At 40.1% G+C, this 26,726-nt stretch overlaps 1 protein-coding gene across 2 annotated transcripts in view; it reads right to left on the reverse strand.

Moving 5' to 3' along the window:
* dock1 (dedicator of cytokinesis 1) overlaps nucleotides 1-26,726 on the reverse strand; it is a 178,449-nt gene that overhangs the window by 108,654 nt on the left and 43,069 nt on the right. For both annotated transcript variants that reach the window (XM_083932897.1, XM_083932896.1), the window contains exons 18-25: nucleotides 26,390-26,573; nucleotides 20,638-20,735; nucleotides 17,218-17,307; nucleotides 15,836-15,936; nucleotides 15,596-15,724; nucleotides 12,959-13,067; nucleotides 9,455-9,525; nucleotides 5,975-6,081 (exon numbers count right to left, since the gene is read on the reverse strand). In XM_083932897.1, coding sequence (XP_083789023.1) covers nucleotides 5,975-6,081; nucleotides 9,455-9,525; nucleotides 12,959-13,067; nucleotides 15,596-15,724; nucleotides 15,836-15,936; nucleotides 17,218-17,307; nucleotides 20,638-20,735; nucleotides 26,390-26,573 — 889 coding nt within the window. The remainder of the gene's footprint in view (nucleotides 1-5,974; nucleotides 6,082-9,454; nucleotides 9,526-12,958; nucleotides 13,068-15,595; nucleotides 15,725-15,835; nucleotides 15,937-17,217; nucleotides 17,308-20,637; nucleotides 20,736-26,389; nucleotides 26,574-26,726) is intronic.

Below are 26,726 nucleotides of genomic sequence, written 5' to 3' on the forward strand. Positions count from 1 at the left end.
AGCGGTAAACCAGAGAGTATTTCCATGGAAGCTAAACCCAAGGCAGTTTCACCAATTACCTTTTTTTTATTACACCTTCTTAATTTAACCTTAGTGGCATTTGTGTATGCGTGGCATTTAAAACCAAGGGACAAATACTCAAATTATACTGGTTCAATACACTTATGGTTAGGGAGTTAAGTAAATATCTTTTTGATCTGTGGAGAATATAAATTGATAACCCCTCTGTAAGAAAGACGTAAAAAAAAATACACGCCCCTAAATGCCCCCGTGCAGCGCACTCTCTAACAAACACAAAGGCAGAGTATTGACATTAATGTCATATTAAAAGAAATCAACACCAATACAGTGGCAGACTACAGGGACAGGAGTACTCTTCAAATATCAATCTCTATAACGACAAGGCGGAGAGAACTGATGCTCTGAAGGGCCACGCAGTAATGGATTTCAATTCACAATCCATACAATCTCCCTGCTTCACAGATACTGTTAAAGCTTTAATAAGACGGTCCACTTGGACAAAATAAAACTTCATTACTCATGAACACACACACACAAACATAAAGCTTTGACGATTGTCAATACTGGTGAAGGCCGAACGATAAAGAGCAGGATGTAGCGAAAAGTGCATGAACTATGGTGACCTCTTCAGAAACAGCACCCAGATGTATTAAACATAAATCCGATCAGTGTTTTATATTCTCTGCCCCACTTCCAAAGAAAAGACACCCAAAACTGAGTAGTATGAACTGATTCCATGAAGATAGATGGAGAGAAAAAGTCAATGCCTTCAACATGCACCAAAAACACACACATACACACACAAAAAAGAAAAAAAAACATAACTGCATATGTGACTGAGGTAAATGTCTTGTTTTTGTCTGAGTATTAATGGAACAGAGCTCTTAAGAGAGACCACGATGAGGCTCTGTAATAAAAGGGCAATGAATGCATTATGCACTAATTAGCAATTTAACAAATGAAGAATCATGGAGAATTTACTTTTTCATTTATAACGACTCTGGCAGCGATTAGTGCATCAATTACACATGTAGCAATCTAAGCAATCTCACAAAGCTGCTTGACTTCTTTTGAATACTCCTAATTCAAAAATGATTACAAGGAAGCTTCTACTTGTATGTCAACTAAATATAGGGTCCACATCAAGTGGGAAATGTTTGAAAGACATGAATAAAGACTAAAACTCTAAAGCTAAGATGGCAGCAGAGTGAGGCTTTAGTATTCGTTACATCCAGGACAAAAAATAAACGGCACCCTTTCAATTTTTATATGCTTTCAACTTGTGGAGGGAAAATATGTAAAGTTTGGCCTGAAGGTTGTGCCAAAGGAAAGTTCTTGAACATAAAAGTCTAGCAATATTTGCATTTAATTTTTCAGCCCAATGGTGGTGTAACAGGAAAGGTAACAGTGACGAAAACACACGAAGCTAACCTCTGAGGTTCATTGAATTGCTCACTCAATTTCACAGTAATCCACCCATTACATTTGGAGAGATCTTACAGACATTGGCAAATGGAGGACTCGACATGAAAGGTTTAGCTAAATCAAAAAAGGGCTCACTCTTTACAGAGTGAGCACTTTCATGGCAATCTTTCCTGTATATTTTGAAAAATCTTGGGTAAGAAGTTGACAACCTGGCCCGACTTGCTACAGGACAGGGCGGGAGGTCATATCAAAAACAAAAATATATATGTATTATGATCATCCACTGCAAATTACATGGAAATCCACACTTCCTCCTCCATCCTTTCAGGAACTTAAATGTTGGAAGAGTCCCATTGGCGGTAGGGCTTAAACTAACGCTTTTCATTGTCGATCCCCAAAAGCCAAAGCGGACTTCCTCAAATGTCTTGTTTTGTCCACAACACAAATATATTCAGCTTACTGTTATAGAGGAGTCAAGAAACCATAAAATACTCACATTTTAGGAGCTAGAGACGGAGAATTTTTACTTTTTTTAAATTACTCAAACTGATCAATATATATAAAAAATAGTTGGTTCATTTAATATTTGACAACTAATTATTTAAATTAATGAATTAATTAAAACTAGTTGGTGGCGACTGGATGAAAGCTCACATGATCACGGTGTCAGTAGAATTTTTCCTTATACCTCTAGTGGTTGTCAAGATATTTCCCTTTGGACCGGACTATTGACTGTGTCACCCCTAGAGCCCCATTAATAATAACACTAGTCCTCCTCAGTGGCTCTACCCAAATATGCTCCGACAGAGTTTAGAGCACGGACAGACGATGTGAAAAAGCTCCACAAATCATGAATGAATAGCCTCTGATGTTTGATGGCAGTGTTGTGGACAGGCTGCACTGGTAAAGTACCTGAAAAGGAATGTTATGGATGTTGAGAGTTTTGCCTTGTCATCTGTTAGCCGGCCTTGATACAAAGTGACAACCATGTCTGCACTGAAATATTTTTGGTGCAATGGAACAGAGCTATCTGCCTGATACAGCTTTAAGCGGAATGTGTGTATGTGCTCCGTAATCTTCCAGGGTTTCAAAACAATAGAAAATCTCCTATCTGAAGGCGTCTAACGTTGTGTCGGGTGTTTAATACCTTGTTTTTACATGGCCCTCATTCCCTTTGTACCTCCTCCAAACTCAAAATACACACAGGCAGTAACACACACTGAAGCATACATGGACATAGACATGTGAGTGTGCATATACGTGCACACTTACTCGTCATCCACACACACTAGTAGCAGTGGAAGCGGGACAAGCAGAGTGGAACTATCAAGCTAGGCCATGAGCGCTCTACTCAAACTTCCAGCGCAAACAGATTTTAGACGCTACAGTGATTTTCCTCTTTAACACAGACTCGGAGAGCAGCCGACATATTTGTTCTCTTCCAATGAGCCCATTTGCAAGTGATTTACGCGCCTGTCCTGCTCTCTCCTTTTACATCATAAACAGTGAAGGTGACACAACATTGCGCCTCCAAAATAAAGCATAATGCAAAAAAACGTCCCTCTTTTCTGAGTTCATTAAGTTTCCATCCGTAGCAGAGAATTACATATGCATACCAATCACATTCAACAGTGCATTTCAATTTCAAACGTATAGATGAAAGCCACAGAGAAAGTGATGTTTTATTGTCTAAAGTTGTCAGTTTGAACAGAAATGAGCCTTGGGGACTGAAGCATACTAATTTAAGACATGCTTTTACACAGAAACATTGTATACGTTAATGGCTTTGCAGCCCACAGGAAAGAAAACACTTGTGACCGTGTGAATGTGTTCACTGCGTATTGATGAGCATTTGATAAGCTGCTACGAAACTCCATGTTGAGTATCTATGTAGATGATTAGCTCTAAGCATTCCAGTACATTTCATTTTGGAATTGGCTGGCAAGGGAACCTTTCAGGGACCACCTGGGTATCAAAATGCATCTAACAATGCGTCTCAAGAGCATGTGAACTTACTACAGCTGATTAGACCACCGTGAAAAACTGCCTGGCTAAGTCATTTTCTCATGACGGTGGTTATTATCTGTAATAAAACATCTCCAAAGTGGAGCTCAGCTTGATATTTAAGTGCAAACGACCATTTTACTTGGCAACTAAGCCCAGTCCATCATTGTTGTTGCAGTCTAAAAACATGCATGCAGCTAATAGCCTAATAGCTAGTAGACTGGAGATGTTCAAAGCACCAGTGCGTGGAGCTGCTGTGAGAACGGAGCAGCAGGGTAGCCTTTAACTACATTGCGGCAAGTCCCCCAGCTGATCAGCAGGCCATTCACAAGCATCAGGGAGGCTTGCCTGTCCACAATTACACAAACAGATCAATAGTAATGACAAGAGAACCACACACTGAGCGTTTCCCTTCAATAGTTAGGCACTAAACTGGCCAAACCACCAATCAGATAATGTTATGTTGTAAAGTATCAAAAGACTGGATCATTAAAAGGTCTCAAGTCTATTTTTTTAATATTATGAATCAGGTCGAGATGCTATTTGTATAAAAGTACTGTGAAAGAATCAAAATGCTCAATGTACAGCGATGTGCATCCAAATACTCATTTCAAAAGTCCATACTTTTTCAGACTCAAATTTCCAGACTTCTTCGAGGATTTTTCGAATTTTCCATTATGTTGCCATGTAATTACAAGACACTTTTACCTACGTATTGTAGCTCATATAAGTGAATGAACTCCAAATTGAGACATTTTAAGCGCACAGCATTTTATTCAAGCTAAATGCGAAGCGCAATTAATGACTGTGAACCTGCAACCCTTACAGGCAGTAACAGTAGGGATGGACGATTAACTAGGGAGCTACAAAAGAAAAGTCTTTACCTCCTTGGCTTTAGATGCAGTAAACATACTGTGAATAAATAAAATAATCATAAATAAAAATCAATCATGAATAAAATGTAGACGACACATATGGAATTATATTCAATAAATGAGAATCGCAGTTGCGCGACAAAAGAAACTAGAAAAGGAAAGTGAGATAATGATCTGGAAACAAGACAAACATTCTTCCATACTATTTTCCCTTTTTCCAAACTTATCCAGACCTGGAAATGACCGAAATTAAATACCATACTTTTCCATACTGTGTAGGAACCCTGGAAACTGTGCCCTTAAAGGAGCCATTGGGACTTCTGTCCGGTTGTGATGTCAAAACTATACTACATGTATATATAGATAGAACGTGTCGCTACAGTGCCGTTACAGTCATATCCCAGCTGCTATGACGGTGCAGAGACAGAGGGTGAATACAGGTATTTTCAGCAAGACAGTATGAGAAAAATAATGTGTAGATAGGTCATTAACGCATGTAAACATGTTGTAGTAGAAACCCAAAATACAAGTATGAACCTGAAAATGAACATAATACCGGGCCTTTAAATTGAAGGCAGAGATATTTACACTGTTATTCTCAATATCAGACCACATATTATTCCCTAGGAAAAACGTACTGTCACACCCAGTCCAAATCCCATTTCATGATTTCTTCTCTGCACATTCATGCTGAACTGAACTGAATGTGCTGATGACCGAGGGGGAGAGCAGCTGTGCAAGTGGATAATTGTTGTCCACTTCTTTACGTTAGCTGACCGCTCAAAGGTTTGTGTTGTCCCTGCCAGCCACATTAAATCACTGTTGCTATTTCATCGGGTTAGGAACTTTGCATTTAATTTACCATCACAGGACAGTATGTGTGTGTGTGAGAGTGAGAGTGAGAGTGAGAGTGAGAGTGAGAGAGAGAGAGAGAGAGAGAGAGAGAGAGATTTTATGTGTGTCTCTAAATCAGGACCTAACCTTACACGGCCTCAGCAGACTGCTGCCTCGAGCAAAAGGTTTGGCCCTCGACCGTCACTGCAGCAGGGCCCTGTCTGCAGGACACCACAGGCCACAGGCTAGTCTGGTTGCAGAGAATGGAGGCTGGACTGGATTCTCATTAACCATGTCTACATCTCTGCCCTTAATATTTTATATTAGTACAACATGGCCAAAATATACAATAGTATGGTGCTTCTGTGTACTATGAGGTGTTCATGTCTATGTGTATAATATTGGAGTGCTGCGGGGGTGAGACAAAGAAAGGGAAATGAGAACAGATTTGTCCTCATGAACACGCTTTATAGGAAAATGATTAAATAGTAAATCCGAGAGAAAAAGAGGGGCTGAGACTTGAAGGCTGGATGGACGGTTATGCTGATATTCTGATACAGACAAGTCCCAGTGAATTTAGCAGTGGGATTGCTTAAGTCTCTTAGATAACAAGAGGGATTTTCTACTACGCCTCACCAATGACCTTTACTGTGGGCTCACACAGAGCTGGCAAGGGGAGGCAGGTGGTGTGTGTGATTGCCTATATTACTGATCTGTGAGTGAAGGTGCATGCACTGAAGAACTGTGAATACAATTTGTGTGTGTGTGTGTGTGTGTGTGTGTGTGTGTGTGTGTGTGTGTGTGTGTGCTCTCACCGTGATGAGCAAAGAGATCGCTGTGGACAATGTCAATCAGACAGTCTAGCTTCTGTTTCACCAGGCGACCCAGAGGAACCTTTAGGATGAACTCGGTGAACAGCTTGCTACGGAGACAGAAGGAGGACAATAAAGACAAAAGGTCAGACTGATCAGGCATCTTGGCCTGGTTGACTGCTTCCCATCACGGGCAATCATCCAAAACACAATTAAAAGCCCTGCACAACCACACAGCTGCTTTTCAGATATTCTGCCAAGGGTTGGAGGCCGTGACAGTATATCTTGTGAGATAACTACAGATTTGTCAGCTGACCCAGAGGAATGACCTGGGATGAACTCTGAGAACAGTTGGTTACCAGGGATAGATTTTGCTATCTCTGATTGTGTGTGGCTGAGTTTTATATGTTGTAGCACCTTTATTTCTCAGGTATTTAATCACTTATCAAACCATCTTCACGGAAAAAAATTAATTAAAAAAAAATCATTGTGTCATTAAAAGAAGATTTAAAGAATGTTTTCTTAGGGCTTAAGGTTTTAAAAAAAAAATTAATGGGGAGTGTAGAGGCCCTGGCTTTGTATGATCTGCACCCAAAGGACATTGCTAGTTTTTGTTAAACAAGATCTGACTTAATAAAATATGTAATCTATATGATCCACCCCTAGTTCTGGGTAATTACTGGATCTAGCTTTTTTTAAAGGACTGGACTGAGCTATGCAAGAAATTAGTTAAGATCTCAAAGCTCCCTAGGGTTAAAATGTTAAAATTCCAAGTATCCCAAAACAGTCACATAACTTAAAAGTCGATCAAACACCCACACAGTCCTGAAATTAGTCTAATTAGCCTAAATAAGGGAAAACACCTGTTTGGCTGTGCGATCTTCACCTCTAATGCCTTCAGTAGACTTTTGTATTCATAAAGCTGTTTTCCTTAGGGATGTTTAGTTTTAGACAGACTTGAATGCCAATGCATACTATTCAACTAAATGTTTTTTATTCTGATGATTAATTTTTTTAAGACAACCAACAGGTAGCTCAGCAAGCTAACACTTTGAGCATTCGACAATTCAGAGGTTGAGAGATAAAACTGCACTCATGCACACACATAAAGCTGACCGTTTTCTCCTCAATGAAGAGGCAAGATGATTGTTATGCTGGCAAGCTGAGGCTCGAGGAGGAGAGAAAAGGTTCTGGCAGGGGATGAAACATTCACACCCCAAAGGCTTTAATTTAGTCACCTCCAGCCGCTCAGCCAGTTTTTCAACAACAGGAACAGCTGATGCCACCTTCTCTCAGGAAGGAGAAGCAAAAAACCCAGGCCTGTGATTTATAGGTAAGTGAATGGTATATACAGACCACATCTTTTAGAATTAAAGCTGAAATCAAAATCTTTTCTCATGTCGTTCCCTCTCAAATGCATGTCACATTACACTCTTTTATTATTAACTTTGTTGGAGCTGTCAACCAGGACAGGTGTGGCCTAATAATTCAATCAACATTTCCCAATAGCATTCCAAAGTATCTCTCAAACCTCACAAACATGTCACTTTGTATTTCACTGCACTTATCATATGATTTCTTAGGCTGCACAGTACAATGAAAGAGAGTGAAGGGAAGTCAGCCGTCAATTATCTTTAAAATCCCAAATTGTTTGTGTGCCTCATTATGAATGACACAATTAAGAATGAAGACTTTGATTCAAATGAAATGAAACAGAATGTGACACACAATGAGATGGCCATACTGGATTCAATTGAGAAGGTGAGTAAAAAAAAACACTCTAGGAAGCTCTGAACAGAGAAATGGTGTACGGTAGACAGAATGGATGGGCTGAAAGACTTCTTATCTTACACCTTTGACAAAAGACCCCCCTTCACTGCGGCTGCGATAGCTGTGTGAGTGGAGCTGAGGCCAGAAGCAGGGATTGGCGATCGTGTGTGTCCCAGAATGGCTGTGAAAATGGCTGCTGCCCAGGTGCTGGGCGTGAGCAAATGGAAGGGGCTCCCTGCTAAGTGCTTGCGAATGAACAGCCAAAGCACATTTCAATGTCTGGGGAAATATTTACATGCAGTGGAACTATTTGTGCCAGTCTTTTAACTGCCATAAAAACAGATATCACTGTCAAGAGTGTTTCGGATGATAAAATATTTGCTGTTATAATGTGCAACAGCACAGAAATTTGATTAAGCTCTGCTGGACAGATCCCGTCAGCATATTTCCTCATCTTTTTGGATTCATTTAGTAACTAGATGATGGCATAAACAGCTCCCTTACAAATATATGGTGCCCCCTGCATGACAAATTTACTTTTCTTTTTGTTTACAAAAGTGTTTTAATTTCACCTTTTTTATTGCTGAGGAAAGTATTTTAACTAAAGAGCAGAAAGTTTCCCCTTCTCCACAGGCATCTGATTCAACTAGATGGTGATTAGGAAAAGAGTAGTTTTTACCAACGACCACTCGGGATTGTCAGAGTGACCTGCTGATTTTGAAGTAACTGTTACAAGATGTATATTTCATTATGAGACAATTTTGATAGGTTCAAATGTTTTTGTATAGTTGCACTGTCATTATTTGCTGCTCTGTGTGCCCTGAATTGCCCCCCGGGGACAAATAAAGTTTTTTGAATTGAATTGAATTGAATTGAATTGAATCAGGACAAAATCCGCATGACTCTATACTCGTCTGAGTGTGGAAAAAATATGTGTTTTTAGACACTCATTTGCAGCTGAAGAGTATTTCACTGAATACATACACAAATCCTATATTGGTAAATGTAATGCTCCATAAATGAGGCCATTCTATTTGTTTTTTTGTGCTGTGTCCAAAAGAGATTAAAGACATCCAAATGGGGCAGAAAATCAAGGGTACACCCATGAGGCATTTGTCATAAATGCAATGCCCCTTCAGTTTTGGAACACTGCCCCAAAAACACACGGGACCTAAGTTTTGGCTATTTCAAATTTACAGAGCATTCATTTTCATAAAGTAAGAAAATGTCATTCAGATGATAAAGATAAAAGTATTTTATTCTATTAAAGTATTATTAAGATGAGCGCTAAGCTGTGGCAGATGACATTCACAGTAGACAAAATTATCGTAAAATGGACACTTTAGTGGAGTAGTTGGTGGGTTTCCAGGGCAACATGAGCATGTTTAACCGCTGCCCGTCACTGAACGACAAAAAAATAAAATAAATGGTGCTTCTAAGTTTTTACAATGGCACAAAACCCCACCAGCTTGTTAGGAATTCATCTGAACATAACATTTTCATTCAAGCAGACACTTCACAAGACAAAAGCAATTAATATTTCTCCTTTCATTCTCCAGCAACAGACATTTTAGTCCAATTTGACTGTTGACAGAAAGATGCACATTTACGTCAGGTCTTACAAAGAAAGCAAGAAAAAAAGTAGATCAATAGTTCACAGAGAACTCACTTCCCCTGACTCTAAGAAAATGCAATGGATTGTCTTAAAATTACCTGAGTTCCTTTGGATCAAAGACCAGTTTGACATCATTGACAATGGTGGGAATGTACTTCAGTGCAGCACCCTAAACAAGAAATCAGAAGAAATCATTCAATCATTTCCAATTCTAAGTTAATAAGTTCAGTCACAGATTAATTTTGTGAGCTACTTCATTCCACATTAAGTAATACAGTATTTCTCACAAGTATGGTGGCAATTGTGTATCGCTGCGTTGTGTGTAAACATGTCTTAGTCTGTGTCCTCCTTTTCTGTTTCAGTGATGAAAATAGTGCACCTCTCAGTAGCATGCACGCTGTAGTACACACTTTGCCTTCTGTGGGCCATAAACTAGAACAATTAAACAGTTGATGACCAAGAATCATTTTTGTTTTCATGAGCAATAGGATTGTGCAGAACTATGTATGACACTTTGAGTGGCAATGCTTCAATAAACTCTATCCTGCTGTATAATAATTTATTTCATTCAGTGTACCTGAGGGAAGTGGGACCACAGGAACTTCCCCCTGTAATTATACCTCGATAGATACAGCCAGATATTAACTACAGTACTTTTGTCCATGGATACTATAATAAAGACAGTGTTTGCAACCAGTGGCTGTACAGAGTCATCCATTAATAATGGGAATGATTAAGCAGGCTGAACTTCCCTCTCAAACTGCCTGCTGCTAAATACAAGCCAAGTTTTAGTTATTGTTCATGTTAGAAATCCTATGCAGAGACAGAGACTGAATTTAGAGGGGAAATGTGATTTCTTTAGCTCCAAACCATCCTGCTTTAATCTACTCTCATCTACATATTGCTTAGGCGTAACTAAACACATTCACCTCAATCTGCAGACAGAGACAGAGTTGGGGAGACTGAAACTTGGATTTTCAAAAGGTGCCCTTGGATTTTGATTCAGTGCCAGCAGCCCTGGCACTGTTTTTCCCTTGAAGAAGCCGTTTTAACAGAATGTCTTTATTTACTTTGTTCTCAGCAGAAACTTAATTCCCACCTGTTGTGCAGGGGATGTGTTGTGTGAAGTGTCACAGCAAGTTGCAGAGGAGCAATGTCTCGTGATCCTGTCCCTGGTGTGTCCCAGAAGCATGAATTTCTTTGTGTGTTAATGTGCAATCAAAGTTTTTGCCTGCACATGTGTTGGTCTGCCCAGATGCTCAGGATTCAGACCTGAGGTATGATGGGACTGCTCATTAGCTTCCACCTGTCACAGTGCTTTCACAAGGGCGGACTTGGGAAGAAACCAGGGTTCCTTGCTTTCGTGCCCGTTCCTCAAGATCAGTTTTTAATTTACTGACAGTAGAGCTAATATCTCAACCAATTACACAGCAACTGACTCCTAATTGACTCCTGAGCTTTTCCTATGGTTGAGCGTGCACATGGATCTACTGTAGGTGTGCCAAGGTGCATGTACACTGTGATTATGTTATCTCTAAAAGCATAGGTGTGTGTACATCAGCAGCATGTGTGTGCCTGTGTGGTTTTGAGTGCATCTGCAAAAAAATATATGCTTGTGGGTTTGTTTCATATCTCCAGTCACTGAGTTTGAGGTCAAGGACAATGAAATGGATGTACAATGGAGAAAGCTTAAAGGCGCAAGGAGCAAGGCAGTGAAATGAATACCTTAAGGAGCAGCTAAAGAGCAGGAAGCCAGAGGAGCCCCAAACCACAGGACAGTCAAGGTCAGAGTGAAACAGAGAGACACATAAACACATAAACAAGTACATACACAGGAGAGAAAACAACACAAAACAAACATACATCATATGTGGATGCAAGAAAAATGTGAAAGATTAGGGCTGCACAGAAAGCCCTGAGTTCTGTTTTAGATGTTTGTTGCTGCAGATGCAGTTTTGTACAGACCTACAAAGTACTGAGGTTCCAGGGTGAGCCCGAATCCTCACAGACTAGTTTGAAATTTGGGGATATACATTTATTTATTTTCTTGGTGAGAGTTAGATGAAAAGATCAATACCATGCTCATATCTGTGTTGTAAATACTGGATGAATCTACAGCCAGTAAGCACAGTAGTTTGGAGTACCGTTCACAGTCAAACAGATACAGGTAGCTGGAATTTGGTAAAGGTACCCAACGGTACCTTTTTTCTTAACTTTATTCTCTCTTTAATAACAAAAATGAAATGCTGGTTGTACAAATAAGACCTATTTATCTTAACTTAGAAAATGTATTTAGAATATTTTACATACAAGATACAACCCCTTCTGCCTCCCTGTCCTCTCCTAAACCCTCCAATAGTCCAATCACAACCCATAAGTTTTTGAAGAGCCAAAATTTAGTTGAAGTGGGTAGCTCCAGTTGCCATCATCTTGGCAGTGCCTGGCATCACCTAACTCCAAGCAAATCCAAAATTGGTCAAAGAGGTGGAGCGTGGATGGAGCTGAGACTGGCAGAATGAAGCCTACAGTCTATGCTCGTCTCCTGCAATGGCACCAAACGGTCAATTATGCATAACTTAAGCCTTAAACACCCTGAACATCCACACAGGTGTTTTTTAGTTATTCCGGTTGAGTAGACCTCTGCTTGGCTTGAAGGTGGGTGGGGCTTTAATGAGAATTTGATGGGAATTTATGAGGTCATAAATGTCTGTCTACCACTAAGAATGATACAGGTGTACTTTGTCCCGCCTTAACAGGTGAAACAAAGTTAACAGGAGACTCGGGAAGATGTCAGTCAATCACAGTAGACACACCCACACAGTCCTGAGAAGAGGTCTAATCAACCAGGTTAACTGACCTATGTGGGTGTTCAGGGGCTTCAATATATGGTATGTTGTAAGCTGTCATAAACCAATAAATTAGCTATAGAGAACAAAGGCGTTTTTTGAACCAGGATGTTAACATGTTTATTTCTGCTGTAAAAATGAGTATTTTAACAAGATGGACTATGGAAATTGACTCCCTTTTAGAGCCAGCCTCGAGTGGCCATTTAAAGAACTGTAATTTTTGGTACTTTCGCGTTGGCTCTATTTTTCAGCTTTGGAGGTTTGCCGCTTGATGTAAACTACTGAGCTTCAGGGGGTTTCAGTTTCATATTCATCATACAGACATAAGAGTGGTATCAATCATCTCTTCTAACTCGCAACAAGTGTGTTTCCCTAAATGTTTAACGATTTAGCCGTGCAGTCCAAAAAAGGTCACACTGAGAGCAAATTAGAGTAAATATCAGAGAAATCTGCACAAAGAGATGTGACAAAGGTGAAGAAAACAGACAATACAAAACATAAAGACCATTAATGAACAGAACTCTAATATAAACAACAATAACAAAACGCGGAACCCTAACATTAATATCTAACAAGCTAATAAGCTTACATCTAACAAAACAGATGCATCTTCAATTACAGAGCATGTCATCCAACAGCAGATTTATTTACTATTCAGACAGCAGCAGTTATTTACTCTTCACACAGCAGCAGCTGGTTCTTGGCACTGAGTTTGAGTGATAGCTTTCAGTTAGACTTGTATGATAATCAGCCTACCTTCACCATGCCAGTGTTCTCTGAATTACTGTTCATCATGTCATTAAAGGATGTGAAAAGGTTCCTTAAGGACTCCATGAAGTCGGCCTCTCCTTTGTTCTCATAGAGCCTGGGAGGAGATGAAGTAGAGAATTATATTGGCAGATGATCACAAGGCTGTTGTTTGTTTCATCCCTGTGTAAACACCCCCCCACCACCAACCACCCAAAATAACAAGAGTTTGATGGTTCCCTGTTAAATCATTAAAAGCAGCCAACAGAATGGCCCGTGTGTGTTATCAATGCAAATATTATTGGATCAGATCCACATACATCATTCTTGCTGCCAGCCAGATTAGCATTTAAAACAACGTGACAAGACCCTGAAGCACCTGCCTGCTGTCATGTGGAAACGGAAATCTGAAAAATTAATGATATATGCAAATGACTCTCCTCGAAAACTATACAAGAAACACAAAACAAATGCCACGTAAAGGTTCAGTGACGTTACTTCCTAAACATTTCTAATCGTGTCCAAGACGTAGTATTACTAACACCTATTCGGCTTGTTTGGTTATGTGGAGCAAATGCTGCCCGCAGACTGCCGTAACTACAAGCCAGTGGGTTATGAAAGAATTGCATAAAAACACCCCCCCCCCCATTTTCCAAGGGAATGGGGACACTTTAATCCCCCCAAAAAATGGAAATGCATCATTATCCCACTTGCAAAGACAATAAATCTCCACAAACTGGGTATTAACTGTAAATGAGCCATGTTGTGCTCCCTACAAGGTAATTAAGTGTGTCAACCACTCTGACTTGATAAATTAAAAATTAGGATTTGTGAGAGAAATTGAAATAGTTTGAAAACACACACTGAAGCAGATCACATAGGGGTGAAGTGTTTAGATTGCTCCACCGCATCACATTTTGCTGGCTTTCTTCCAGAGAGGTTTTTGTGGTGCCACAATCTCTCATGGGGCTACAGGTATTACATGGTCCAGGATAGTCACTGTTGAGGGCTTACAGAAATCACAGGATTAGAAGCATCCATCTTAGGGCTCCCACAACAACATTCACTTAAAGCTGCTTCTCACCTGCAGCTCCGAGGACCTGTGTGAGCACCTGACAGCCATACTAGTCACAAGTCATAGGGGGGAAGTGTGAGATTAGAGTGTCTCCTCTGCCATTTTGTAGAAATGTTTCACTGGACTGCAACTGATATAGCTTTGGCACCTTCTAGTCAATGCTGCATGAAAGGTTTCAACAAATGCAGCTTTAGAAGAATCTCTAACTCTGAGTCTAACTCGGCAACAAAGGCCCAAAACAGCTCATACTGGCAACAGACCAAGGAAAGTGCTTCAACAATGACAAAACACAGCCAAGAGGCCCACTTTAAGCTTGCTGTCAGTTATCCTGTGACAGAAACCACTTGACACATACTGTAAACATGGACAGCTCTACAAGAGGGTTGCTGTAGTCTGACATGCGAGGTAAAGGACAAAGCGTCCTCTAGACATCGGATGGAAAACCAATCAAACTCTGCACACTCAATTAGACCAGGATCATACATCAGCCCCTCAGCTTCATTCTGCGGCTCTACAACATTATCATCCATTTAACGTTTCCACAACCAATTATAAACACATCCATCGAAATCTCCTCACCCAAAATACCGTTCACATTACCTGTTTTTCAACTATTACACAGCTGTGGAGAAGACAATCAATGCTGCACACAATATTGATTTAGTTTTATGGAATAACACTGACACAAAATCATTATTTAAGGAACACCTACAGCAATAAAGAAATGTAAACTATTAGTAAGAAACCAAACAACCAAAGGGATACTTAAATATTTATAAAGAAAACTAATTGTGGACAATGAGAGTATGTCTGCATTCAAATGTACAGTATTTGTATTGTATATATATAAAAAAAAGTCAAACATTTGTATATATAAGTGTATTATTTCATTGTCACATTACGGAGATAAGTATTTCCTAGCCTCTGCTCGCCCCAACGGCCAAGGTTAGAGAAAACGTAAGTCGACCGAGGAAAAAGCAGAAATGTGACCTACATAGGAACTCACTTTTTTCAAATCAGTCTCAGAGGCTCAACTGATTTTCAGAATGTAGACCACAGCTTTAACTTAAAGAATATTTAACAATACTTCAAAATAGACCTCATTAAGTTCAACTTAAATTAAGTAGAAATAAATATACTCATTCTGCAATAGACAAAGTGCTATTTCAGTGTACTTATGAAAAGTGTACATTCTTGTAAGTGTACTTTTAAATACATAGTGTTGTGAATTTAGTGCACTTATGGAAAGTAAACACATTTTCAAGTCCAACAGACTGGTGATATAATACATTTCTACTGCAAGTGTGTTTTGAATGCTCATGAATCATACTGTTCACTTCAGTACACTTAAGTTTCTTAAACGTTGTGCCAATTTAGCATACAACTTACACTTCAAGTATACTCAGTTAGTAATTAAAGACTAATTCAGTGCACTTAAGTACACTCACAAAGTAGAGTTACATGCTTAATTTGTATAATTGAAGTATAATGTTTTATAATATGTGTATATACATTGTCAACATCACATCAATATCACAAAATGTATACATTATGTTTGCATCAGGACCTACTGGTTAAAGAGGACTCTGGAGCGGACGATAAACTTGAAGATGTACTCCAGAGCTTTCATGGCCTTAAGCAGCTGCTCTGTCAGCTTCTCAGCGTTGTCCACATAGTTCTTCAGAACTTTGGTCAGCTTCCTACAAACACAATAACATAGCCTGTTAAATCTACTGATCGCAAAATATATAGGATACCATTTATTACTGTAAATGTCCTTGGTCTATTTGCATGGAAGATAATTAACTCACGTGTACGCCAGTGTGGCGCTGAAATGCTTCCGAATGTAGGTCTCCAGAACAGGGTTAAAGTGCTGAAACTTTCTGTCAGCTATAAGCCCAATTATGAACACCTGTCAGAGAACAGAGACATATTCATTAAAATGTAAACCCCATGTTTCATAGTGGAGAGCAGCAAAAACTTCTTGCCCAATATGCCGAAATAGATTGGGAAATTTAACAAGATTGCATTTGAGCAGAAAGCCACTTTCTCTCGATTCTCTAGCCTGCAGATAATAATAAAAAACCCAACAAAAGAAATTCCTACCTCTCTGAAAGAGAAAATGTTCTATTGAGATGTAGCCTATCATGTTAGGCAATGGCATGGTAGATAGGATTCTGTCAGATACTACTATACTCGATTTCATACATGACAAAGGTTCATTTTCTCTCTAACCGGCAGCAAAATGAGACCTTTAAGGTTTGACAGACAACATGAATGCTACCTTGCCACTACAGATTCATGCAGATTAATGCAGCAATGATTACACATAAGATGCTGTGTCTGCAAATCCCTATGTAAATGATAAGCCCAGCTCTTATTTACAAACAAAGGGAAGGCTTTTTGAGCTACAAAATACACATTTTCGCTCTGTAATCTAACACATGGGATGTAAAATGAGACAATGACTGAGGTTTAAGTTTTGACTTTGGTGTTTAAGAGAGTGCATGTCCACACTTAACTTAAACTGTAGAGAGCCCGACCTATTTTATACACAAAACTATATTATATGATATTATTAAAGCTAAATGTCAAGCCCCTTATTCATTGTTTCATTCCAAATCCAGTGTACTGTAATACAGAGCCAGAATGAAAAAAAACATGTCAATATCCAAATACTTGTTGTTCCAGCTGAGTCATTTTCCTCTCAGGCGTAGCCCTGGCACACACTCAACATTCTTCTGGGGAGTTAAGGTGTGTGCTGGCACACTTTTAAACACATCCTGTTTGCTAAAGTGAAGTCATTTTTCTTCTCTTACACATTAGAAACTTCAAAAATGACTCTTTATAGCACAGGTATATCGTATCACAGTACAAAGATTACAAAATTATTCCTATGATACTTTGAAGTTCTCTCCTGAAAAAAGAAATGCATTGTATTTGTTACCTTTGTAGATCTACAGCTTAAAACATGAAACAGGTCATTGCACACAAACAGGTTTTTGTTGTGGAATCAAAAGGGCCAACACACAGAGCAGAGATGCCAGTCAACAGAAGTGTTTAGCATATGAAAGATTTGACATCGTATTAGCATCTGAGCTGCAGATGGGGTCTAAGTTTTTTATTCTCACTGAAAAGAACTTTTGTGTATGAATTATATGCTGCTGTTCCAACAGTTTGCTTCTTTGCTTACCAATGCGTCGAACACCAAAGTATCAAAAGTATCGCTGTCGGAGTTCTCCATCATGATGTTGAAGAGGGCATCCAAAGTGTCTTGCAGAAACTGGAATGGAAGACGCACAGCATGTTAAAACAGGCAAACAATCAAACATAGCACTCACACAAACATACATATGGGAAGTCTCACTGAACTGCTTCCCCTTATCTGTCAAATCAAGTCAAATTGATAGTTTTTTCCTTCTTGTAGGGAGGACATTTCACACCCAGCTGGTGAAATTAAAGTGATAAATGACCTTAGGCCGAGTAAAGAGGGACAAGACCTAAAAATCCTTATAACAGAGTAAGATGTAATACGACAAACAGAAATACATGATATTTGTCAGATGACGGAATTTAAGTGAGATGTTTACACTATTTTTGACAGAGTGGAAGCAGTAAATCAGAAACAGAAAGACATGAGCATTCAAATTATCTGATGAATAGATGCATCCCAGTTAGAGCTGATTCCGTCCAAATCCTTATCATAATACATAATATTAAAAGACATTTTTTAATGCAGTGTACATTTAAAAATGTATTAAAACTATGCAGTTGACGCTCAAGGCCATAAATTGTGACGCAGACAAAATGCATGTAAAACAAAAACATTAATTAAGTCAATTTTAATTGAATAGATATCACTGATTCAGACAATTAAGAAGAAGAAGAAGAAGAATTACTTTATTAATCCCGCAATGAGAAATTCGATTTTTTCACTCTGTTATTATTCATGTTACACACACACACAGGCCCGAAATACACACACAGGACCTATATACATGCAATTAATGGAGAGATGTCAGAGCGAGGGGGCTGCCAGTGGACTGGCGCCCAGAGCAGTTGGGGGTTCGGTGCCTTGCTCAACAGCACCTCGGCAGTGCCCAGGAGATGAACTGGCACATCTCCAGCCACCAGTCCACACTCCATTCATGGTCCACACAGGGACCTGTGGACTGAGCTACTGCCGTCCCCTAATATTATTTGAATCAGCTGAAAGTTAAATAACTATTATATTTAATTGTTATCAAGTCCTACTACCAAATAATATGAATGCAATCATGTTGAATATGAATCGATACAACATGTACAGTGTAACCATATGACAAGTGACCTTCGGCTCTGATAGTGCTACCCATTACACATCCTTTACAGCTGTCAACACAAGCCAATATACAGTCGTTTTTTGAAGACAGTAGTAATTTCCCTGTCAGCAGTACCCCCAGAAACACTAACTATATACACCCTTCTTCTCTGGGGAAACATGCTCCATTTACTCAGCCAATTCTGAGGCAACGTGAAAACAGATGTAGAAGTGCTGGAAACAGAGCCATCACTCTATACTGTGCTTGATCTGTCATCTCAGGATGGATAAGATTCATTGTGCTCTCTACGAGAAACAAATATAGTGTGCACTATGTGGAGGTTATGATGCAATCTCACAAACCCCATACTGCATGACAGAAAGGAGGGAGGAGTGACCTGTTCACTCAAACATTGTCTCCCATTAGGGAGATAAAAAAAGGATATTATTTGTAGTGTAAGAATATATTGATATATTTCAGTATTGCAATATTACGTTCGATTTTTAATTAACCCTCTGAGACCTGCATCCATTGTTACCAACCATGTCATGCTAGTTTGTCAGGAAGGGGTCTAAACATAGACGGTATATGTACTGCTCCGAAGTTAGGCAAAACTTTGTCAAGGAAAAAACTGGCATGGCCATTTTCAATGGGGTCCCTGACCTCTAACTTCAAGACATCCAAATGAAATTGGGTCCCACTTTATGCTAATCACATGCAGTTTGTGGAAAAAGCAATACTGTTTTTTGGATACAGCATGAATATGTTAATTTAGCTCATTCTAAGATGGTGCGTTTAAATATTTCTTCATACTCCCCTAGCAATCTTGGAATTGCATGAATTGGATATGACTGGAAAGCTGAGACTCTTGTGGATTCAATGATCCCAATTATATCCATGTATGATGACGTTTGTCCCCGTTGTAAACATTTAATTGTAGGGAGATGATTGTTTGAAACTTGACCTTACTATATACTAGGACAATATTTCTAAAATTGTATGGGGGATAACAATCACAATATAATACCTTGTGCACAGTATTGCAATCCTTTATTCTTACCAATAAACAGCCCAGGGTCAGGGCTCCAGACTAACTTCTTTTCACTAGGAGCACTGTGGCCCCCAACTGAAAATTTTAGGAGTGCAACCAGAGATTTGAGGGGCACACACGCTAAATCAATTATAGATGGCAGAAAACTACAATGTGATGTTTCAAATTCAATGTCACGTTTTTATTTTGTAGCTTTGAAGATGAAACATAGAAGGTAAACGGACAGCACCATCACTGTCATGACAGTACAAGACGAGAAGATACACGATATTGAGTCCACGGTAACGAGACGTAAACAGATTTTAACACTAAACTTTAACACTAAAAATTTTAGTATTTTCTTTACAGGGGAGGGGGTATTTTAGCAGAGAGCTGTGGTGGCGCTGCAGGTGTCTTTGCATAGTACTTGTGTTAGCCGTGGTGTAATCTATGGTACTCACGGCCGTATAGTCTGGTTCCTGTTTCTGTTTAGCCACTTACATATTGATAGGGTGAGACATATGGTTGCGCATGTGCAACTAGAGGTAAAATTCAGTCACACACTCAAATTTTGGTCACAAAATGCGACCATTTAGTCGCAGTCTTGAGCCCTGAGGGTATTATGATAAAACCGCAACTGGCAAAATCTCCCAGGATTTATCTCAAGTCTAATCTTTAGGCATAGTTATATATAGTCTAAGCCAATAACATTGTATACCCTGTTGATAAATTGTGTTTTAAATGCCAAGCTGAAATTGTTATCTAATTGCACACCGACAGCCTCAGAGCACTTTGAAGAGATTGAGTGCTAATGTGCTGGTAATAATAATCACACCCCTGTGGTTTAATGAACTGGTCCAGCTGTGGTTGAAACATCTATCTAGTCTGATCAAAACTGTCTGGGTGAAGGACTTTTTCAGATACGTTGCAATATGCCAGGCCCCCAACCAGCCCATGCTAAACTTGATCGAGAGCGTGATTTATTCATCTGCCCCACGCTGAGCACTGAAAGGGCCTGCCTGTACTTGTGACAGCAGGTCATCTCCTGCCCTTCAGTACACTGTGTGTGGTGCTGTGTTCCCTCTTTGCTGTAAAAGAAATATCAACCTGTTCCCCAACAGGCAGTGAAATCATTTGTGAAACTGCTGCCAAGAAGCTGTAACTTTCAGGAACACTAAGGATTTTGACTGCATTGTTTATATCACCAGCTGTTGTGACTCATCATTACAACAAATACAGACACAGGGTATTCAGAAGACTGCAGGATGACTTGTGCTCTCACCTTGACGACCTCGCCACCTTCCACCTTCATCAGCTGACGAAGGTTCTGCTGCAGCAGGCTGGTGTTGGAGCGCCACTTCAGCAGGCCAAGTAAGTCCACTGAAACAAACAAACAAATAAAAATGTCATTAGCACAAAGCAAAGCGTAAAGTTTGTCCTGCCAATGCTAATACAGCGTGAAGAGAGATTGAGGGGCAGCCAGAAATGACAATTAAGGTTGAATTTTTGAATTTAATGAGTGTTGTGGAGCCATTTGTTAAGACCTTTTTCCCCTATACACCTCTGTTAGTAAATTTCACAGTGTGAGTCATTCTATTAGATCTCTCACTTTAATCATGGAAAATTAAGGCACAAAGCGTTGAGTCACATTGTGAGTAACGACACTCAAGGGAGTGCTCGTTCAGACCACCTTTGGCAGATGATCAAATTGGGCGCTTTAAAAATGCACTGATGTCAATTTGTTAAGGCACTGTAATACACGAGTCTCATGAACACCAGTCAGACCTTTTCTAAAGTTGAGAGAAATAAGTGAAATGCTGTTCATAACGAGCCAATGGCTTGGCTCTGGGTATGGCTACAATGTTTGGGGGCATGTCCGTTCAGAGCGCCTGGCCATTTGGAATCTGTGCATGTTTGGCGATACCTTCCTTCATAGTTACATGATGCTGCTACAGCGCCAGGCCAAAACAGCATCAAATTATTTGTGGCCACTCAGACAGCATATCCTACACTTGACCACCAAATGTGGTTGAAATAGCATCAAGCGTTCAGAAGAGATGTGACAGTTTTGGTAATATAAGCCCTTTTTCTAACTTGGACCAGAGATGATCTGTACCAAACTGGGTGATGATTGCTCAAAATGTGTAGGAGGTGTAGCAAAAAATCCACATTTGAATGCAATTCAAATCACCGGAAGCATAATTTAGATGTATACGAGTGTGGATGATATGGATAGATTTGTCTGGATCCATAGAAACCAGGACAAGGGGAATTATGTTTCTGGGAATTACAGTTCAAAAGTTGAAGACCAAAATGTACAGTCAATTGTTATAACGCCACCATCAGGCAAAAACTGCACCCAATTCCATACTGCACGTCCTTGGTACCCAACAATATACCTGCGGCTCTCGAGATATGCGAAGGAGAGACAAATACACTTTGCTCTATAGTTAGATTTGATTAATAAATAATTCATCAACTAATCATTCGAGCTACGGTGTCCAGTCCAGATGTAAGGCAGATGCATGATAAATTATTAGCCAAGTCCACATAGAAAATGCAGCTAAACTCAGGGAAACATGGTTTACAGAGCAGGCATGCCTGACTTAGTTTCTGGGACCGTAGCCGCTCTCTCTGTCGGCTCGCCATGCCTGATTGGCTGTGGGAGAGCAAACCAAGCATGGCAAGACAGTGATATATGCCCATCATCTGCAAACCTGACAACCTATCGTGGCTCAGTCACAAGACCCCATCTAAACTACCACGGATTCCCCTGCCCAAGGAGATATAGATTTGAAAATTGAAGGTTTAACAGCTCAGAGAGACAAATGTAATGAAATGAAAATAAATCGTCTTGGTCCAACAGCTTTTAGAGGGCACACAGGACTGTGATGCAGGCTGTGTGGGACATCTGGTTTGCATGGGAGTTTCAAAAAAAGAGTGCCTTGGACAAAACAATATCTGCTTGAGAATGGATAACTTTGTAGGCAGCCAAATTTAAAAGCTGCAAAACTGGCAGATGGAAAGTGCTGGAATAAATCATTCTGGTTAGGTTACATTGTCACTGCGCAACTCAAATGTGAAAGACTTCATTTTACCATTTGAATGTTTGTTTATAGTGCATTTTGCCTCACAAAAGCATTTTTGTTCATTTTTACAAGCAAACGCAACCACTAAGTAGTCCTAATAGCTTGTTCTTTTTTTCTTTAATAGTAACAGCCTTGCATTTGCTTAGAAAGTTTAAATGCATGTTTTTTAAAACACAGTGATGTGAGAGCAGCTTCGCACACAGTAGAAACCTTAGTTCTCTGAAATTACATTTAATTGATTTATTATTTCTCACCCAGCTAATGTAGGAACAGGATGTAACTACAACTTTCACCAGACAAGATCCTCTCCCAGCTCTGCTGTCATCGGATCTCTGCTTCTCTTCCAGCCTCTGTCTAGTGAAGCACATTGCAAATACCCTGGGAAGAGCCAGGAGCCACTTCACACCAGCTCCCAGCGCTGGGAGACTGCATGCATAAATCTAGCTTAATTAAAAAGAGTGTTTCATCTCAGATGTGGGGATCAGGGATGAGGTGTCATGTGTATGAAGCAGGCGGTCTGTTGCAAGGGGCATTCAAGTGCTGTTTTTTATCCCTTGTCTGAATAAGTCTTCAGGAAAAATGTCTTGTGGGCAACCAGTACACCTGAGGTGAATATGAATTGAGCAGATGATGGAGAAGTTATGATGCAATTAAAGCTTCAGTAGGTAAAAAAAACAGCTCTCTCTTTTCCCTCTCTGACCTGAGCCAATAGGAATACTCTCTCTCTCTCTCTCTCTCTCTCTCTCTCTCTCTCTGAAATAGAGTGTGATTGGCCGGAGTCTAACGTCACATTCTTGATTTTTTAAAAGCCAAGAGCAAGTGCAGAAATCTTGAAATTTTGAAAGATTATAATGGGTTGTTTTGCCCAACATCACCATTTACCATTGTCTGATCAACGCTCAAAAACAGACCTAACAAAGATATACCACAAAGAAAAGAAGCACATGTTCACGCACACAGAATTTTTGTCTATCAACCACGTATTTGTCAATTACAAACACTGTTGGAGGGTGAAAAGGTGTCCTAAATTAAAGATGAGAAATCAGAATCCAAGTTAAAATGTAAGCGTGACTAACTGACTGACTGAGAAATTGACTAACTAGCAGTTTAGGTGGGAGTTTTAAGGTTTTAATAAAGCGGGCCGTCTCTGGCACAGTCAGAAAGAGATTGGCTCTGCATTGCTTTATTAAAAGAACTCAAACCTTTTCCTAGAGCCTGGCGTGGGATGACATCCCATGGGGGAGACACACACACACACACACACACACACACACACACACACACACACACACACACACACACACACACACACACACACACACACACACACACACACACACACACACACACACACACACACACACACACACACACACACACACACACACACACACACACACACACACACACACACACACACACACACACACACACACACACACACACACACACACACACACACACACACACACACACACACACACACACACACACACACACACAAACCTCTGTGTTTAATCAAACTCAGTGTGCAGTGATGAGGCAGCATGATCCCCAGGCACCTATTGGTGCCTTGCAAATTACCACCACAAAAAGCTGGTTAAATATCAGCGGTGGAGCTGCTCTACTGGACTGAATCTTCTCACTGGGACACACACTGCTGCCCATCCCTCTCACACAGGGAAAAAGGGAAAAGGAAAACAAGGTGCATAAATTGAAAGAGAGGGTGGTGCTGATTGATTTCTTCTTGTAGGTTACTGTGCAGTTTAGACAAGGGTTTGAGCTACTAACATTACTTCCCTATCTACAATAATGAGTGTGGGCGGGTTCTGCTGCTGTAACTGAGGCTGCAGACATCACCACCCACTGAGCAGAGTAGGAGGGCATGCACAACGTTATTCCAATGACAACTTATACTGCAATCTAAACTTAATAACCCTCTAACATTACTGTAACAGCACACAATGCCTTCCCTCCTCCTTCACACAATACATGTAGGAGCACTTTGTAACAAGATTCTCTCTGCTCCCAGAGAAGAGGGGAGATCTAACCAGGGCCTGTTCTGGGGTCCACAGTGACCTCATTACTGAGGCTTTATGAATGTTTATTGTGCATGCTATCAGGTCCGTATCAAGGGGAGCAAGAGTGAAAACAGGACTTTTTTCCCCTTGTGCAGGTCTCTGTTAGACAGCAAAGATTTACCACAAGGTCACATGTGGCATCCACATTAGCTGCTTGGCTGCTGGACAAAATATTTCTATTGAAGATTGATGCAGACAGCTGTTCTTGAAAAATCCTACAAAACATGTGTTTCCAGGATATCAGTGGAGCAAGAACATCCACGTTTGTCATGGGTTTTTTTTGTCATACAAAAAAGGTGCTGAGTGCTAGAGGCAGAAAATGTTTGCAACTCAAGACAGTGCTGTAACATGACTAAACTCCTGGTTTAACTTTGACCTGCTGTACTCGCCGTAGTTGTGCATGCAGTTTCCCTAGGCAGTGATTGTTTATCACCAACGTTTCAGGTGCACTTGCTTTCAGCTTTACCTACCACATAAAGGGGTTTGGACCATTAGCCTGAACATCAAAGCACTATTGCCATGTCCCTAGATCAGAGCAGTCCTTTTGGTGAGCAATGTCATCATAACTGATAGAAATGATGAGCAAATGTTAGATACAAGTAAACATTGGAATTATCCTTTAATAAAAACAAAAATAAATTGAAAAAAAAAGATAAAATCAGGCTTACAGTGATTTTTTCTACAGGGATGTATAAAGACTATTGAGTGAGCGCTCTGATACTGCAAAAGACTGCATTTTCCTTTCACGCTGCCCTTGTCTGACTATTTAAAATAATCTTTACATCTTTACGTTATCATGAATAAAAACATAAGAGCATGACGCACGCCTTATTCAAAGAGAACGTTGCTTTTGACAAGTAAAACAACTAATTTAAAATCCAGTCAAAGTTAGCCTGTGGTGAAGCTCTGCCTTCTTCATTCTCACCCTCTTTCAGGCTGTGACAAAAAAAAAAAAACAACACACACACACAGGAATGGGGAAGCTTTCATTTAGACTCTAATTAAAATGGTGACTCAGTCTTGCACACCAAAAAAAGAAAGGAACTACAATGCATCAAGAGCAAAGGAAAGCAAAGCAGACGGTTAGGATGTTTCTTTTTAGAGCAACTGTGAAATCAGAGCGAGGAGCAATCGACAGCTCACACACAGAAGACCAGCTTTTCACACAATCCACACTGAGACAAGCACAATGTTATGAACACAGTGTGGAAATACCGACACATCCAAGAGGGTTTTAGAAACATGTATGAAGGCTAGGGGAACACAAGAGGCCAAAAATCCTTAATCCATGAGCTACAGGGAAGCGATGGGGATTTCCTTTGCTTAATAAGTGGAGATCTTTTCAGCACCATGGGAAATTACTTTGCAAGACTGACAGCCGTAAACAGAGAAGAGCTATCATCGGCTCAGCAGAAATGGACTGAAATGTACCGACTGACACTGACTGATAGAAGGAAGCTAAGGAAGAGAAAGTAGGCTAGAAGGGGGAAAGGATGAAGGACAACACTTGAGCAAGGGGAAATGTCCAACATGTTGACGAAGGTGGAGGGAGCGGAGGACAGAGGTACAAGTGATATATGGTTACTGTGCATGGATAATCTTTTGTTCGAAACCAGAGACAGAGGAGCAAAGCTGGTTTCAGAATCCAGGCTCCTTTTTTTCTCTGGGCTGCACACAAGCAAACATTCACAGGTGGCGTTAGAGCAGGTTTGCATGTGTGTTCCTTTTATACTATACAGAGTGAGGTTACATGTCTAATAGGAAGTAGTGTCACGTAATGTAAAGAAGAAACATAATTCCAGCTTCAGGAATGTTGTAGAGAATAAGATAAAAGACAACAGAAGGCAAGTAGAGAAGCTGTTACCGTTCTGTGTGAGCTTGGTGGAGCACACCAGGGTGGAGATCTGGAAGGAGTCCTTGCTGATGGTACAGTTGCCGAGGTTCTGAGTGTTTTTCCCAGTAGTGGAGTAGCCCTTCTCCTCCAGTTCCAGCTTTGTGGCAGGAAGGTTAAGGTACAGAGACGATTCCTCCAGTTTCTTTGCTTCTGCCTGTTTTTTTTCCAGGAAAACACAAGAGAAATCCATATCTTCTGTTTAAGTTGTAATGCAGTGGTATGTTCTATTACTGTAAATTTTCCTTGTCTATATTATCACTGCACCATTTTTTTCAATGACATTTCTTTCTGCCATTTTTGCATGTAA

Source organism: Echiichthys vipera, assembly GCF_963691815.1.
Source record: "Echiichthys vipera genome assembly, chromosome: 18".
Classification (NCBI taxonomy): Eukaryota; Metazoa; Chordata; class Actinopteri; order Perciformes; family Trachinidae; genus Echiichthys; species Echiichthys vipera.